Source organism: Ruditapes philippinarum, unplaced genomic scaffold (assembly GCF_026571515.1).
Source record: "Ruditapes philippinarum isolate M1 unplaced genomic scaffold, ASM2657151v2 ctg406_1_1_1_1, whole genome shotgun sequence".
NCBI lineage: Eukaryota > Metazoa > Mollusca > Bivalvia > Venerida > Veneridae > Ruditapes > Ruditapes philippinarum.
In genome coordinates this window covers 200499-220075 of record NW_026865760.1, presented here as the reverse complement: position 1 = coordinate 220075, position 19577 = coordinate 200499, and the positions used below count along the sequence as shown (strand labels likewise).

Here is a 19577-nt window from a genome sequence, read left to right as displayed (position 1 = left end):
TACCTTCTAAGGCGTGTTTTAAAATCTAAATATTCCTGTTTACTTTAGGTTCAGTAAGAACAGTTATGACACCAATGAATGCTCCAAACCTAAAACGTTTTCCTCTCAGTTACTTTGACTCCAACAATTTCAAGTCCCATCAATCTGTAACTTATTATGCAAGGTAACAAAATGCCAAATATCTAAGGTATAGATCAGTAAATGTCTGCTTTACAAGGAAAAACAGGACTACTGGACAACTATATACTTTCTCAATTATATAATACTTATAATTTTTAATTGTTAAATTACTATGATGATTGGCATTTTAGTAACAACAACACTACTGACATTTTATGTTATACTGAGACTTTCTAAAATAATTAAACTCAAAAAACTAACTTCAGGAAACAGAGGAAATTTTACAATGTCATTTGCTTCAATTTTAGTTGGTCTTTATAAAAGGCTACATGACTACAAAAAATTCTTACTTTAAAACCATTGCTAAATCCTAAAAGCTAATACAAACTGTCTTAAAATTACTATCGCCATTCATAATGTTAGAAATTTATTGGATCATTTACATCCTTCATGTAAAGATTTAACAATCTAACTTACAGCATGTGTGAGAATTTCAGTGACAGCGTCAGGTTCAGGATCGTAGCATGTGTCTTTCTCTAGTGTATGTGTACTGATCATGGTGAGGAGAGCATCTCTAGGTGTAATATATTCCTTACCCACTATTGTGTTAGTGGTCTTTAACATGTCATGTAAACAAACATCTAATCTGAAAATAAGGATTAAATCAATCTATGTATATTGTTTTGTTATAAATATTAATTAATATATATGACCTTTTTTCACAAAAATCTTTTTTTTTTACCCTTATTCAGCTATATTCTTATACTGGATCTGTCCAGCTTTGAATTTGAAACAATCCATTCAAAGTTCAAGGGATTTCAATATCAAAATACAAAATATAGAGCTTGAACAGATTGCAGGGACGGCTCTTTGCTGGTGGCAAAGGCTAATCACTTTTGGTTCAAGCAGGTTAAGTGTTAAATAATTGGACATTTACAATCATTTCTTAAAAATTCCCTTTTTTTTAACTTAGAGTGAATTTTGCTAAATCTTTCATTTACTATCTAGTATAAATTATAATATAATACATGCAATATTTATAGTATGTAAATACACATCTGGAATTTTGACATAAATTGGAGATCTAGAAGGAGGAAATAATTTTAAACTTACTCTTTGGTATTATCATCTAAGTCCATGTCCAGATCAGCAATGTATGTATCTAATGCTGCTATACTTGGTAACCCACCAGCCAGCAGGTGCTCTATCGGCGGAACTTTCTCAATAAAATTCAAAACATTAGCCATCTTGATGGCAGTAAATCACTTGACCTGCATAAATTAATAAATTTAATTGATTAGTCTTTGAGCAAGACCTTTCTGATAAGTGAAATAAGTCTAGCACACAAAGTGGACAAAGTTAGAGGAGCATTTAAAGCCATTCCTAATGGAATCATTCAGCTTTTAAATCTATACATTGGTTTACAAAGTTTTAGACTATTGCACATTTTGTACAGACAGCACAACTTAACTTTTATCAATGTAACCTTTTAGCACATGAGCTTATTGTGAAAAATGCCTGTTTTGATTGAAAACTTTCCTGTTAAAAGTTCAAACTGGTATAATAAACTATGAAAATTGCTTCAATACTGATGAAACTTGGCACAAATGTTTACTGGACCATAGCCTCTGTAACAGCATGCTAAATCTTAAATTTCCTGTTACCATGGCAACAGGGTGGTTACACATTACCTTAAGATTGACCTGAGGCCATTTTTAGCCTGTCACATGTCCAAAATTTTCTTGGAGATGAGGGCTACTGACCTCCTTCAAACCCCTAAACAGAAGGGGGTACATCCCCCTTCTGGCAACCCTTTGATGTACCTTTTTGATAGGGGGCACCGCCGAAAAAGTGATCGCTTCTTTAAACAACATTTCTCAAACAAAAAACAGTAATTCAAGCTTGATAATTCAGGAACTAGACTTGTAGCATATTTCTGAACTCTTTCTAAACTTTCAATATCTTTGACATAATGGGGGTTCCATGTCCATTAAAAGTCTAACATAGTTAGATATCTATCTATCTTCCATTAATGTCAAACCCTTCCCGGGGACGTAGACCTGTCTGCACCTTAAAAATATATGACTTTAAAGCTATTGATTTCAATATGTTTAAAAACACGTCTCAGTAAGCCAAGTATTTTAAAAACTGACTAGACTTTAGAATATGTCTGCAGCTATTTTTAACATTTTACAAAAATTATTACTTCAGTATATATCAGTTTATGTTCTCTAAACATCACTCAGATTACATCTAGGTTTAGGGCTAGAGGGTTAGGGTTATAATGTCACAGCGTGAGAAAAATGTGCAGCCTGATTGGGACTCAAACCTGGGACCCTAGGAATACCATACCGCAGCTCTACCGGCTATCCGGCCGCTTACACATCTTCTCTCCTAAATAGTGAACAGTTCTGAACTGTGACATACAGTTTACTCCCCCGCTACATTGAAATTCCTCTTCGAATTTCTAATGTGTACAGAGAACAATGAGAAATTGGACTCAGAGCTTATACAATCATCATCATCGTCCCCCATTTAAGGCCCCCACGGTTACACGTTTAAACGGATAAACGTTTAAACGGATAAACGTTTAAACGGATATGTTTCAATTTTTATTCCTAAACGTTTACGATATTTTTTACCGTTTAATCGAAATGACCATATTGTCTTACAAAATATCTTCATCATTGCCTGTAATCACAGCTTTTATCAATTCCAATTGGTTTATTCCAAAGTAAAAATAGAAAATGGGTGTTTACAACACACCACACAGCATCACAGTGCAATGATCGCTTTTGGCAAAATAAATTTTGGTAAAGTTGATTTATATGTTTGTATATATATATATGTATATATATGTTCAATATTTGAAGTATTTTTTCTGTTCATTAGCCAAAGGCAAGTTTTTTGTCGATATTTGCTAATAAAAGTTGTTGTTGATATTCCTTTGATCTTTCAAAAGAGCGAAATGGGGATACAGTGCAAAAAATGTGTGCCGACACCATCGTGATGAGCCCTGAACATTATTTATTTGTACATGTATTAAAATTAGAAAGAATGTCATCATTTGCCGACTTGAATACATGGTGTAGTATAGTACATGGAAGTACCACCGTTTAAACGGTATCGTTTCGGTTCTTGGCAATCTTGAAAACGTTTACAAAAACTGTAAACATGGGAGCCTACCCCCATTGGGCAACAAATGTCACAGGGTTAGAAAAATGTGCAGCCAGGACTCGAACCCGGTACCCTAGGAATAGTATACCGTACCGCGGCTCTACCAACTGAGCTATCCGGCCACTTACACATTCTCTTCCATAAATAGTGAGCAATTATGAACCGTGACAATAACACATGAATTTTGCTGCAAACGGTGGACGGGTCAGTGCTCCCATTTTCACTTCAGCTTTATAACTTATTATTATTAGTTTAGCTAGTGCTATATAGTATATATGTACGGTGAATGGAGTTTTATATAATTTTATAACCCATAATAGTATTTTTTTTATATCTTTATCAAATTTAAAAAGGTGCCAAAAAGACCAGGCCCGGGATTTGAGGCCGAAACGTCCAGATGTAAACAGTGGTAAAGTCCTGAAATCCTATGTACAGTAGATCTACTGTATGCACAACGTCAGTGATTTTACTTTCGCAAAATAAAAGAACTGTAAGCAGAATAATGTTTTAAAATAAGTTTTGACGAAGTTATGTCTGAATAATAATTAAATAATTACTTACAACCTAATACTTGGTTGCCACCATAAATGGCAAAAATGTTTACTTTTCTGATCAGTAGGCAAGGACTATATCAAAAGTATTCCAATTATAATTTCAGGGTATAGTCTAAAACAAGGACGCCTTAGGTGGACAATATAAACATATAGGGAAAACGCGGAAAATATAGACATTGTATAGATCTATATACTGTAAAATGATTGAGCATAGTTAAAGTTATAAAGTCTTTAATTTTAAGATGGTGTATAACTGACTTTTATAAAGTAATATTTGAATGACATTAGTAAGAACACGGATTTACATTACAAATGTAATATAAATCTGTTGTAAGAAGCAATAGATCTACCGTATTATGTTTTGATTGAAGCAATTTGGCAGAATTATGCCTCTAATTTCATTAGTTTGCATACAATCTCAAATATTTTCAAAGTCCATGGACATCTGACTTTGCACACTTGTTCACCATCATGCCCCAAACCTGAAGACAGGAGGAGGTAACTCTATTAAGCAGAAAGGGAGGAAAAACAACAGAAGTGCTGAAATTTAAATAAATCAATTTTTTATTAATTAATACATGTAATATAGATAAAATATAAAACCTATCTATAAAGATCCAACTTATATATATATTTTTGAAACTATTTAAATCAGCAGAATAGCAGGACTGAAAAAAACAAAATGTCCTGATAAACAGTTTCAGTTTGATTGGCAATATGCAAATAATTTTCATTTTATTATTACAATATTAACCCATTGAAGACAGTATAATAAACATGAAAAACTCAAAGAACAGAAACAAGAGCTGTCTGTAGAACAGCATGCTCCAATATTCTCAGTGCTTGTATAACAAAAGCCTTAATCATGTATACTTTTCTAAGTTCAAAAAGGGCTATAACTCTGTCAAAAACTATGTAAGAGTTATGGGCCTTGGATAGTAGCCGCAAATAATTAATGCTCTTAAATTGTCAAGCTAAAAAGAGCTATTATTATCATTAATAACAAACAATGATTAGTTAAGTTTACAAGCATTCAACAAAATAAATGCTCAAGTTTTTAGTCTAGACAACAAACATAATGTGAAAATGGAAACGTGTCAATGCTTTAGGAAGGGATATAACTTGCACTTAAAGCCTGAACTTAGCTCACAAGTGTGTGTAGCTCATAGTCATTAAAATCTATGCCAAAGTCTTAATATACTGTAACATACAAGTAAAGCCCTGCAGAAAAGAACATTTGGGATTTTATGTGGAGTTTTTTTACCATAACTGTGAAAAGGAAAACAGCCTGGTAAGTAAATTAAAATCAAGTCAACATAATGACATCATGGTAAGTTGAGCAACACATTGACAAGACAGTAAGTAAAGTTGAACCAAAATGTTTAAAATATAAAAGTATGGAAGTCAAAATACTATTTTATTTACATTTTGCTACCTTTACAACACTTTACAGCACATAAAGGACTACTTTCTTCAGCTACCCAACATCTTACATGCTCTAAATTCATCATAAGGACATTATTATTTGCATGTTTAAACTCTCTCAAACATTTAAACACTATTGATATCTAAAGCATAATATACTTTTAAACAAAATTGTTTATGTTCGGTAAACAATTGAGCACAATTATATTGATATTGAGGAAAACTACTGATTAAAAATAGATGATTCAAAATGTAAGATAAAATTATAATGTAACATGGTTTTATAAAATAATAGTGACAATATTTTAACACATTTTCTTACGTTTTGCTTATATAAAGTAACATACCCAGAAAATAAAGTAGAAGTATAATATACACATAAAAAGATATTAGAAATGAAATGACAAAATATTACTTTTTTAGTGCAAAATGTTGATATGAAAACAAGCACTATCATATTATTATAGATATCTCTTTTTAGTGCAAAATCACGGGGGAGGAAGTGTTACACGAAGGATGGAGTTCTTATGATAACTTGTTCAGGAGTTCTTGTGATAACTGTAACGGAGTTCGTCGGAAAACATCTGTATATACTACAAAAACACTCGTTAAAATGGTTATTTTCATCGTTCAAAAATGAGTTTTAGGTGCTTAATTAAACTTTAATGATTAAGCTTGTCTTACATCTTTTATTATGTGTCAAAAACTAATTCACATGCCATTTTTAATCGCCTCTTGCTTTAAATCTGGTAGTTTTCAGTAAAATTTCCAAATTATTTGCCAATTCACAAGTTTTGACCTGTTTATTTCTGGTCTTCATCCTTGCCATACATAATTACCTAATTATAATGCAAAATTGCAAATATAAAGCACCGGCTAACAGATATATACCCGATTTTTCAAATGTTCCGGAGTTCTTGTGATAACTCTAAAGATGTCACAGAGTTCTTATGATAACTTTTGTTATTGCCGATGTGTTTCTTGCGCTAAATCACGGCACGTTTTAGCGTTTTTTATTATTCAATAAGATTGTAAATCATTATGAAATGTAGTACGCTCATCCTTTGCGCAAAAAATAGGATATATAATGTTGGTTTTGAGTGAATTTTAGTTCAAGAGATATTATTTCTTACCCCCGTTTCTTTTTCATAGTATGTTTTTTTGTTTGACGCAGATTTTGTCCGGCTCCTAGCAGTATTCTGGCCCTTTATCATTTTCATCCAGGCATACAGACTATTTTTTCTCAGTTAAGCATCTATGTTACTGCATCAGTCAGAGAAACAATTATTTTCTATGTAACACAGCAGTTATAATAGTACAGCGATTAATATGTTTCAAAGTTTTAAGTTACATTAGAGAACTTGCGACACTTACAAGCAACACCTGGGGAATTCTAGTTTGAATGCCCATGCACAATAACTGAAATCCCATTCTAGGTAAATCACTACTTTTAAACAATATATTTGCAGACGACACGGAAAAGTTTGGGAAGTTATCTACATGTGTATTTGAAAACCCAGCTTAACATTGCTTATTGGTACTGAATTATATTCAAAATAAAAAAGGTTCGAAAAACTGCTCTGAAATTTTGAATAAATGTGAACAAAGTTGTTACATCTCAGGCCTAAACTCCATCAAAATGTAAAATAAAAGAGCAACATTAAAACATGATAATGCTGGACAGGTACCTAACTTTGTTCTGTCAAAGTTTGCACTCTTTGGTAGACAGATTTTTACTTTATTTGTTAAAAAGTGCGATTTGGTGCCGGGAACTGCTATGAAACCAGTAGGGCATTTATGTACGTGATAAAATGCGCTTTGAAATACTCAAATATAGTATTTTCATGCCTATTTCTCTGTCGGTGCTTGATGAGTATTTCCCCTATGTAATCTTAGTGGAGGAAACTCTGCTACTTTTGCTGTAATTGATAACAAAAATATATAGTCAAACTTAGTTCGCTTGAACCTGGAGGGACAGTTTAAATTTGTTCGAAAAATCGGTTGTTTAACATGTATCGTACTTTTTTAAGACATAGGTGTGAAAATTATCCTGGTTATATACTTATTTATTATGGTATAAAATGATACAAATTACTTAGCCCTTAGGTAAGGGAAGCATGCCTATATATAGTCTGCTTAAGAAAGGTGGTTGCTTAAAACATGTGAAACTGAGAACAACGTGTACGTTTTGAGACATTTTTGTTTTGTGGTTTAAGCAATTATCCTGCTGAATATCAGTGACCGCTGGTTCAATTTTGACTGTAGATGATAGCCATTCAGCTATTTATCCTTTGCAGACACTTAAGACCAACTTTTTATCTACATTTTTGTGCAAAGGATGATCGTACTGCATTTCATTATGATTTACAATCTTATTGAATAATAATAAACGCCAAAACGTGCTGTGTTTTAGCGCAAGAAACACACTGGCAATAACAAAAGTTATCATAAGAACTCTGTGACATCTTCAGAGTTATCACAAGAACTCCGGAACATTTGAAAAATCGGCTATAAATCTGTTAGCCGGTGCTTTATGATTGCAATTTTGCATTATAATTAGTAAATTATGTGTTGCAAGGATGAAGACCAATATAAACAGGTCAAAACTTGTGAATTGGCAAGTTATTTCGAAATTTTACTGAAAACTACCAGATTTGAAGCAAGAGGCGATTAAAAATGGCATGTGAAATAGGCTTTGACACATAATACAAGATGTAAGACAAGCTTAATCATTAAAGTTTAATTTAGCACCTAAAACTCATTTTTGAACGATGAAAATAACCATTTTAACGAGTGTTTTTGTAGTATATACAGATGTTTTCCGACGAACTCCGTGACAGTTATCACAAGAACTCCTGAACAAGTTATCATAAGAACTCCATCCTTCGTGTAACACTTCCTCCCCCGTGAAAATGTTGATATGAAAACAAGCACTATCATATTATTATAGATATGTTTTAATAATCTAACAACAGTCTGATGTAACTTTCAAGAAATTTTCCTGGTTAAATAATAAATAATCAAAACATTTTCTTTCATATTGTAACATTTGCTCTCCTATCATGTAACATTCAAATTAACATTGATGTTGTTACATTCACATTAATTTCCTTATTGCAACATTCAAATATATTTCTATATTGTAACATTCAAATTAACTTCTATAATGTAACATTTGAATAAACTTCTGTATTGTAATATTTAAATAAACTTCTATAAAATAACATTCAAATAACTTCTATATTGTAACATTTAAATGAACATGCAAATTAACTTTCAGAGTAACTTTTATATTGTAACAAAAAAACTTAAATTCAATATTGTAACATTCAAATCAATTTCCATACTATAACACTCTATATTGTAACTTTCAAATTAACGTCATAAATTTTCTTTAAATATTTGTATACCACACTTCAAACACCTTAGTGTTATTACAATACCACAAAATCATTCTACAGACTTTTGGTTAATATTAATATTATTCCACAAAATATAGTTCTTTCTCTTCCATTACAGAACAGAACATAATTTTATTATGATTATCAACTATGTCACGTGATTGGGTAGTGTAACACGTATAATGTAGTTGGTAAATTTTTGGATAAAATTAATATTTGTGGATTTGTTTTTGGATCCTTTTCTATGTAGACGTGGATTTAAACATATAATGAGTGCAAAATCTGGAAAAAACATAAAAAGCGTAAACTAAGAATCAGTAATGAAGAAGAGTTTGTGAATCTTAGTACAGGGTCGGAGGCCCGTCATGGGAGGCAGATTTGGACAAACATAATAAATCGGTGAGCGAAGTTTTGAATGAAACTAATAATATAGTGTTTGATTCTTGTAGTAGCGTTTTTGAATATATCAATTCAGTCAACATGGATAATTGCTCTCATGCTAATCATGAAACTACCCACGGACGGAAACACGTAGAAAAATGTTTGTTTCCGGCAGAAAGTGTCTCACAGTCTAACCCGTGCACCGTCAAATAGTGACATTATGAACTTTTGAGGTCAAACTGGACAGTGTTGAAAATCGTTTAATCAAACCAGATTCCTTAGAGAAGAATGTTATATCATTTGAGAAAGATCTACAAGTGCATGATCAACATAAAACATTAGATAATAAATTAACAAGTATAGCGGAACATTGTGAATGAGTAGAATATTTATCCGCCGAATATCAGTCCAAGGTAGAGGAGCTGGAAAAAGAAAGATAAAGTAACTTATTTAGAATCGCAAAGTATGAGAAATAACTTGTGCTTAGTGGCTTCAAGGAGGAGACGGGAGAAAATTTGGAAGTAAAATTTCGAGACTTTCTGTTACAGAAATTGAAGATCGCAAAATCAATAGTGGATTCTATCAAATTAGAACGCATACACCGTACGGGGGCTCCCAGTGCCGACACGAATCGTCGGGGGCGAAATATAGTTGTTAAATTTGCGTTTTTTTCTGACAGCGAGCTGGTTCGTCGGAAAAAGCATTTATTAAGAGGGTCAGACTACTATTTGTATGAACAATTTCCGCCAGAAATAGCAGCTCGTCTTATTATTGTTTTTATCTTTATAGTACATATTTAATGTACTTTTAAAGTACACGTGTAATGTATTGATATTACATCTGTAATGTAATTTAAAGCGCATCTTTAATGTTCTTTCTAGCGCATCTGTTACATTTTTTACCTGTCAGAGTGTAAGTTAATTTGTTACAAGAATAGAATGCCAGAATGAATGGTACTTTGTTTTTGCATGCCTTTTGCAAATATACATATTAAGGTTGTTGCACACTTGGTTCAAGCGAGCGAATTGGTTGCAAACTTGACAAAATGGCGAACACGGCGTAATTTTTTGAAACGGGTGAACGAATTTTTGCCAGGCAAGTGGGTTTCTTTGTTATTTTGAAGTTCATTAGTATGTCTATTCCATAATGCAATATATATATACTACACTCGGTTAAAGGTTTCAGCATCTCCTAGATTATGTTTTGACGAAGTTATTGAAGATATAAACTGATCATGTAGATATTTTGAAATTTGACATGTGACTGTTCTGGTCGGTTTTTCTCCTATTTTATTCGAATTTGTAAGTTTTGAACTGCATTTAACAATAACAAAATATGTTGCTGTCAATGCTGTACAAGTGGTTTAGTTCGCAAGTCCGAAGATAACGTTCAATACACAAAAAATATCTTGTTCAAGCACATTTTGGTTGCAGGCTTATACTTCAAGCATTTTTGGTTGCAAACTTTTGTGTCAATAATGTGGCATGCATATTTTTAGCGAGGAATAACTAATCATTTTTTTTAATAATTAGCAATATTAAGCAATTATACCCTGAAATATATATACAAATTGTGCATGTGTGCAGATATATCCTAACACAGGGTCTTTCAAATAGATATATAACACAATATGCTAAATTGAAGTTCAGTTGTGTTTATCTTCATCATTTTTCTGCTCGATATACTTCTTTTCCTTTTTACAGTCTTATGACTTTTTTTATATCTTGGCATGACTAACTGTAAAGGAAAAGAAAAAAATAGCAACACATAGCTTTCATTATTGTTCGTTTTTTGAGATTTGAAATAAATTTGATTATATAGTAGATAAAAACTATATTAACATTGACACAAGGGCATTATTTACATGTTTCTTTAAATTGTTCCTTATTATTGACCAATCAAAACATCTTCCAAATTCCCTTACTCGAACAATGACTTTAAGTAGTTTTGTCACGTATCAGTCAATGTAAATAACCAACCGTATATCATCTATATTATGATCTTATAATCAAAACCATCTTTAGAATACCAATTGACATATGATATATACATCAAATCCGAAATATTGTAAACAAGCATGTCATTTTAACTTTTGGTTTGTAAAAATATTTTAAGTACATTTACATACTTTATGTCTAAAGCAACTGCTGATCTTTACATACGAAACAAACAAATTAACATTTCTTGTGGTTTTGATAAACTTTGGAAATTTTGACGAGTAACATCGTATGTGTGCACATGTCCTTATGTTTATGATGAAAATAATTCACTTACATACAACAGTACTCTCACATACGTTTGTTTTGTATGTAGTTTTCATTTGCATTTTACGTATGATGACATATTTTAGAATTGAAGTATCAATGAATATTTTTCTATATGCTATTATTTTGTTTGCAGGCTTTTGCTGATGATTATAGTATTGAACTGAAAACCATGTTTGAAACATAAAGTGCATAATTGTTGTAAAAGAAGAAAGTATAAATAACATTTATAACAAAACAAGTAACAGAACATAAATGTCAATAATTGCCATTGAAAAAAAAATAACCTTCTACAGTTTTACTATGGATTTCAATAGAATAAGAATAAGTTTGCAACCAAAAAAAGCTTGAAGTATAAGCCTGCAACCAAAATGTGCTTGAACAAGATATTTTTTGTGTATTGAACGTTATCTTCGGACTTGCGAACTAAACCACTTGTACAGCATTGACAGCAACATATTTTGTTATCGTTAAATGCAGTTCAAAACTTACAAATTCGAATAAATTAGGAGAAAAACCGACCAGAACAGTCACATGTCAAATTTCAAAATATCTACATGATCAGTTTAAATCTTCAATAACATCGTCAAAACCACAGGAGCCTGAAATTATATCAAAAACAAAAAAATAACGATTTAAAAAAAATTCCCATATATATAGATCTACTATTTTTATAGTATGTATATGGGAATTTTTTTTTAAATCGTTATTTTTTTGTTTTTGATATAATTTCAGGCTCCTGTGGTCAAAACATAATCTAGGATGCTGAAACCTTTAACCGAGTGTAGCATATATATTGCATTAAGGAATAAACATACTAATGAACTTCAAAATAACAAAGAAACCCACTTGCCTGGCAAAAATTCGTTCACCCGTTTCAAAAGATTCTTATGGTCTATTAAAATGTGATGTATGTGATTTTCCGCTAACGTGTGTAACACCGCAAAACGTCCGTACCGCAAAACGTACGTGTGTGGACGTTTTGCGTCGCATGTCGTACACATGTGAACCATATTGCGGTGCATATCGTTCTTGGTACGTTTTGCGGCGAGAGTGTGTCTTTGCATCGCATATCGTCCATATTTTATGTATTAAAATATATTCATTATAAACGTTACTTTTCCATCAACGCCGTTTATCTTTTTTAAAGATATTTCTTGTTACTTGCTGTATTAACATATTGCCACGTGGTATGGTCTCCCTTGTTATGCTAAATTACGATGAGGTAGGTTTTCGGCGTGATAGAATCGTTAAAGGGTTAGATACCGTAATATACGGTTCTGTTGGTTGAGTCCCGTTATGGTTTCCTACAGAACCGTGTATCCCCGTATCGGGTCAGTAACTAACCCTGTAACTTTTGATACATTTTCTCAAAGATGAGATTGTAATTTTTGAACATCATCAATATGTGGAACAAATGACGATAGTGCGCATTTCTGCTTGATGCGGCTCAAATATTTTGAACTATAAATCAAGTAAATGCAAGTTTGAAATTGTCATAAAATTGACAAAAATGATTTAATCTATAGGTTAGTCGGAAAGTTCGTCCCTTTACTAAAACCGTATTATTTTATCGCATGAAGAACAAAACATTTTGCCTATAAGTTACATAGATAATGTGTAATAAAGTATATTCTAACAAACATTCTTCCGCATAGGAAATGATGAAAAAGAAGTTCAATGTGTTCTATTGATAAAAACAGGTTATAATCAAGCGATGGTATGAAACCACAATGATATAAGAGCAATATATGATACAAATGTATAGGTATGACAATAACATACATATGAAAATTATTTAGACGGGTATCATGTTATTGCCAATTGAAGTACTTAATAATTAAGTTCTTTTATCATCGATTTGATTAAAACCCATTTCTAAATGTTTAATGAACATATATTTCTGCTTTATACATGTATAAAGGGGAAATGGCACTTTTATTTCATGTTTAATATGACAATCAGTTGGGCCTCTAGAGAACATTAAAGATATGTTAATTCTTATACATGTACATACGATATAAATGTGCCTTGCATAATAATGCACAAATATTCATTAAATAAAGTTGATATTTCCGGACATCCATGAGAAACATTTTACAAACACTTGTGCAACATGCCATAGTAGTAAAATTATTGATTGATTTAAGAAGGATGCATGCATAAAAAATAACAAATTATATTTTTCATCTTTATAGCGCATCTGTAATGTTCTTTCAGTATGATTATTGTGTAAGAAGAAACCATGATAGAAAAGCATGAGTCAATTAATATTCTACCGTTATCATACGAGCTGATTAAGATTTTTCCCCAAATAAAAGACCACAGTCTTTGGCAACAAAGATGAATGCACCTTTATTTGACCATTTCCAGGTGTGTTTATGTTGTATCAACAATCATGCTACCTACAAGTGTATACAATCATGTTAAGCGTGAAGATTATGTTTTCTACCAGCGTATACAGTCAGAATATCTACCAGAGTGTACAATCATGTTATCTACCAGCTAGTACAATCATGTTATCAACCATGGTGTTAAATCATGTTATCTACCAGTGTGTACAATCGTGTTATCTACCAGTGTGTACAAATATTATCTACCAGCGTGTACAATCATTTTATTTACCTGTGTGTACAATCACGTTATCTACCAGCGGGTTCAATCATGTTATCTTCAAGCATGTACAACCATGTTGTCTACTAGTGTTTACAATCATGTTATATTTCACCGGCGTGTACAATCATGTCATCTATCAGTGTGAACAATCATGTTATCTAACAGTATGTACAATCATGTTATCTAACAGTTTGTACAATCATGTTGCCTAACAATATGTAGGAGGAGAGCTTATTATTTACGATATTATATTTTTTCCTTTCCAATGTGTACAATCATGTTATCTACCAGCGTGTACAATCATGTTATCTAACAGTGTGTACAATCATGTTATCTACTAGTGTGTACAATCATGTTATCTACCAGTGTGTACAATCATGTTATCTACCAGCTTACACAATCATGTCATCTACCAGTGTGTACAATCGTGTTATCTAACAGTGTGTACAATCATGTTGTCTAACCAAATATAGGAGGAGGGCTTCTAACTTATGATATTAAAGTCTATTAAACTAGCAATGGGCAATGCAGATTTAATGTAGGACAAGAACATCATGTACGGGAAATCGATTTGAAGCAATGTAGTATTATTGTTTTGTAATATATTTGATTGTGTATCTGTAATGTACTTTATAGTACACGTGTAATGTATTTGATATTACATCTGTAATGTAATTTAAAGCGCATCTTTAATGTACTTTATGGCGCATCTGTAATGTTCTTTCTAGCGCATCTGTTACATTTTTTACCTGTCAGAGTGTAAGTGAAATTGTTACAAGAATAGAATGCCAGAATGAATGGTACTTCGTTTTTGCATGCCTTTTGCAAATATACATATTTCACCGGAAACCAAATTGATTACACAACAAGCTCCGTTTGAATTATACAATGATTTTGATAATAAATGACATCGGTCAGAGAATAATATCAATGGATATCATATTAAGTTTAGGTAATTCCATTTTAGTTCGAGTACGGGCTAGACTACAGCCTGATGAGCCTAAATATGACATCTTAGACACACTCGAACCTACTACTGCGGTTAGCATATTATTTGTGATAATATATCTATCTTTGCATTGATATTTATCCCGTCTTGGTTTTTTCGCTGTTCGAGTGTTAATTTTTCTTTTTCAATGACCTGTTGCTTTTTACCGTGGTCTCGTGGTGCAACAATAACAGACTGTCTTGGTTTGTTCGCTGTTCGAGTGTTAATTTTTCTTTTTCAATGACCTGTTGCTTTTTACCGTGGTCTCGTGGTGCAACAATAACAGACTGTCTTGGTTTGTTAGCTGTTCGAGTGTTAATTTTTCTTTTTCAATGACCTGTTGCTTTTTACCGTGGTCTCGTGGTGCAACAATAACAGACTGTCTTGTTTTTTCGCTGTTCGAGTGTTAATTTTTCTTTTTCAATGACCTGTTGCTTTTTACCGTGGTCTCGTGGTGCAACAATAACAGACTGTCTTGGTTTGTTCGCTGTTCGAGTGTTAATTTTTCTTTTTCAAGGACCTGTTGTTTTTTTTTATCGTGGGCTCGCGGTACAACAATCGTAGACTGTCCATCGGAAGATGTCATGTAACCTGGCTTTTTGTACGGGTGGCGGCGAAAACGGTGAAATGCTTAACGTCTCTGTTTGACGGTTATTTCTACATACATAGATTTGATATAAATTTCCATTGAAATAAAAGATAAAGAATTTAAAATATAATGGAATATGGTAGAATATGCAAGAAAAAATATCTGACATATGTTTGCGGTTCGGATCGGAATATCCGTCCCTCGGTCACCCGCCCATGTCACCCGCCCATGGGCAAGCCTCGTTACCGCCCAATGGGTGGGTCACCTCGGACGGATATTCCGATCCGAACCGCAAACATATGACAGATATTATAAATCTAGTATATAAACATTTGATTATTCAGTCTTATGACAAAAAATGGCTACAAAAGTTGTACTCTTTGGCGACAGCTATGTAGAACGCCTAAGATTCTTTTGCGAGGATCGAACAGGCTTTCACATCCCATACAAAATAAGATGGTTTGGAAAAGAGGGTCTCAGAACAGACAGAATGGATACCAACTTCTACAACAATATGATACACGAGAATGCTGAAATCGTTGTTATTGCGGTGGGTGGAGACGAAATCATCTCTACATCTAGTCCGAAGGAAACTGTTAGGCGAATTATAGAAATTAATGATGATTTACAGGCACGCGGAACAAAGCACGTGCTTGTATCTGAGATATTGACACGTGGTGATTTTTCCAAGTGTCCGGGGCTAACCAAAAAATGTTTTGATAAACAACGGGTACGAATTAATAAACTTTTGGCAAAAACTTTCAAAAACAATTTCTTGAAATCAATAAAAACGGCCCTTTTAAGGGCCCAAAATATATTACGAAAGAAATCCAGAACAATATTGTCAACTTGTTTACCAATATAGCTACATTGTATTTATAAATTAAAAGTCTTTTGTTATATGTGCCATTTTATTTTCAGGTTCAGCGCATAAATTACGAAACAGTTAGGATTAAAGTGAATTGTCTGGGTTCAAGTATCTAATCTACGTATATATAGAATACATCAAACATTAGCTATGTCTTCTTCGGATTTTACCTAGAAAAAATGTTGCTTTTAAATAATTGTCATATAAAATCATTTATTGTGTTTCCGGCCATTCATTGACTATACTTATTATATAAATCTATAAAGGACGGTCGGTCCGTGCATTCTGTGTTGATTGAAATTGTAAGAACTGGTTTCATCGAACTTGTACCAATTTAAGTGTCATTTAGTCTTGGTCTGCTAGAACTTTGGTGTATACCTCGCAGAAATTAAACAGAAATGTAACTGATAATGAGACGACAAAATGATGCAAAACGCAGGCTTCGGCTTCCTCAGATCAAAAACTTCTTAAGGTCTATTGAAATGTGATGTATGTGATTTTCCGCTAACGTGTGTAACACCGCAAAACGTCCGTACCGCAAAACGTACGCGTGTGGACGTTTTGCGTCGCATGTCGTACACATGTGGACGTTTTGCGGTGCATATCGTACTTGGTACGTTTTTCGGCGAGAGTGTGTCTTTGCATCACATATCGTCCATATTTTCTGCATTAAAATATACATTGTATTCATTATAAACGTTACTTTTCCATCAACGCCGTTTATCTTTTTTAAAGATATTTCTTGTTACTTGCTGTATTAACATATTGTCACGTGGTATGGTCTCCCTTGTTATGCTAAATTACGATGAGGAAGGTTTCCGGCGTGATAGAATCGTTAAAGGGTTAGATACCGTAATATACGGTTCTGTGGGTTGAGTCCCGTTATGGTTTCCTACAGAACCGTGTATCCCCGTATCGGGTCAGTAACTAACCCTGTAACTTTTGATATATATTTTCTCAAAGATGAGATTGTAATTTTTGAACATCATCAATATGTGGAAACAATGACGATAGTGCGCATTTCTGCTTGACGCGGCTCAAATATTTTGAACTACAAATCTAGTAAATGCAAGTTTGAAATTGTCATAAAATTGACAAAAAATGATTTAATCTATAGGTTAGTCGGAAAGTTCGTCCCTTTACTAAAACCGTATTATTTTATCGCATGAAGAACAAAACATTTTGCCTATAAGTTACATAGATAATGTGTAATAAGGTATATTCTAACAAACAATCTTCCGCATAGGAAATGATGAAAAAGAAGTTCAATGTGTTCTATTGATAAAAACTAAAGCATATTTTATAATATCGTAATGTAAGCGTTTTGTTTGAATGCCATACTGTAATTTTATAATTGAACAATGTAATTTTATAGGCAAAAAGGTCATGGTGGCCTTATATCGTTCACCGGCCCTATAAAGGCTCCACATGACAAGGGTAGATAGCATTGAATATTACAAATAAAAGCAAGTACATTTCATGTACTTGATCAGAATCTGGGTAACAGATATCAGTACTCAATTATACGTCTGAAATGGTCATCAATATCCAAATATCTGTAAATGACAAAGATATGGTAATTTAAGCAAAATTCAATAGTGACATTGAGGTCAAGGTCATTTCAAGGTCAATATTATGGTGAAACTATTCAAGATGTCCGTCCTGTCATAAATGATTGTATCAATGACTGACATTTGATCATTGATAACAAAGAAATGGCAGTTTTATCACAATTCAATAATTTGACTTTAAAATATGTCTTTATTTTTATTATTCAAAGGCAAATAACTCTTGACATATTCAGTCGTTTTCGCTCATAAATGAACTTGATCGAGACCTTATTGTTATTCATGTACATATTCTGTATGAAAAAATTTAAGAATGGAGAAGAAACGAAAGTTCTAACAAGGTGAAATATAGTGCGGTTTTTTGTTGTTGTTTTTTTTTTGTTAGATTTAGCCTATAATCTAACTTTGTTGAGATTTTATGGTCATAGATATTCTGGTGAAAATTGTCAATATAGAAGAAGAAATGAAAGCGTTGGAGTGGTAACAATGTGAAATATAACATATATTGTAATTCAAGGGCAGATAACTCTGGACATATTGATCAGGGTATGTGGATGCTAGAGTGGTAACAAGCTAAATTTGGACGGACAGACAGACAGGTGCATACTCATGTGAGCTAAAATTATCACACAATAACACCTGATAATAACTGGTCAAAATAAACGAAAATTATATAATCTTTAAAATATGGACGTTATGCGGCAGGACCATGGCTTTTTGCCGCAAAATGTACGTCAGAAAAAATGTGGACGATATGTACGTTTTGTGGTACGGACGTTTTGCGGTGTTACAAACGTGACCCTTATATGTGAAAGCGGAGTATGTTTTCAACTTTATAAAATCCAAATCGTTTCCTCTATATTTAAGATTTTTTGTATAGGATTTCATGAATTCTTCGTGCATATCGTGAATATACTCTAGTTTTATGGACCAAAAACATGCGATGCGTTTAAAGAAAATGTTAAGAGAAAAAAACAAACAGATTCTAAATAGGGAGTTTCACAGAATCTGACTGCAGTTTTATGATAATAAGCCATTCAAATAAGCCTCAGTGAAACATTAAGATTTGGCTTCAAACAAAGAAATCGGCGGTCAAAATTTCATTCTGGGATTAACCCCATCCCTCACCCCCTGTTAATTGGCATGTCCGTGTTATGTATATATCTCTATACGTTGGGTTAGCCTTTTTGCGTGGAATTTATCCGTTTTATATCTGGTTGAACAGTTGCTCCACATACTTTGAGTTATTGCTTTGTCTGTGCGTGTCAGATATAACTCTACATATACATTATCTTACCACTGTGGAAGTTGCTTTAAATACGTTGGGCAAGCAACATATAATTATTGCTTTGTATTTCCGATTAATATTTTGCTGTAAATACGCTGAATTATCTAATAGGTGTGCTGGATATATAAATGTCTGTTTTGTTAGTTACTAAGCATACGTTGATTAGCCAAATGGACTTCTTGCTGTACATGTCCGTTTTATGTGTTGCTCCATTAACCAATTTAAGTTCTCACTGCACATGTTTTTAAGGTGTTACTCTACAAACATAGGACTCCGGTCACAATTACTCTTTTCATGTTTCAAATCGGATATAACGTATTGACGGCATTTGACCGGGA

At 32.8% G+C, this 19577-nt stretch overlaps 1 protein-coding gene across 1 annotated transcript in view; it reads right to left on the bottom strand.

Moving 5' to 3' along the window:
• Positions 1-3941, bottom strand: part of LOC132730207 (uncharacterized protein KIAA0825-like) — a 30112-nt gene extending 26171 nt beyond the window's left edge. Inside the window, exons 1-3 of the mRNA XM_060716074.1 lie at positions 3859-3941; positions 1234-1391; positions 598-766 (exon numbers count right to left, since the gene is read on the bottom strand). Coding sequence (XP_060572057.1) covers positions 598-766; positions 1234-1367 — 303 coding nt within the window. The 5' untranslated portion in view covers positions 1368-1391; positions 3859-3941. The remainder of the gene's footprint in view (positions 1-597; positions 767-1233; positions 1392-3858) is intronic.
• Positions 3942-19577: the final 15636 nt, after the last annotated feature.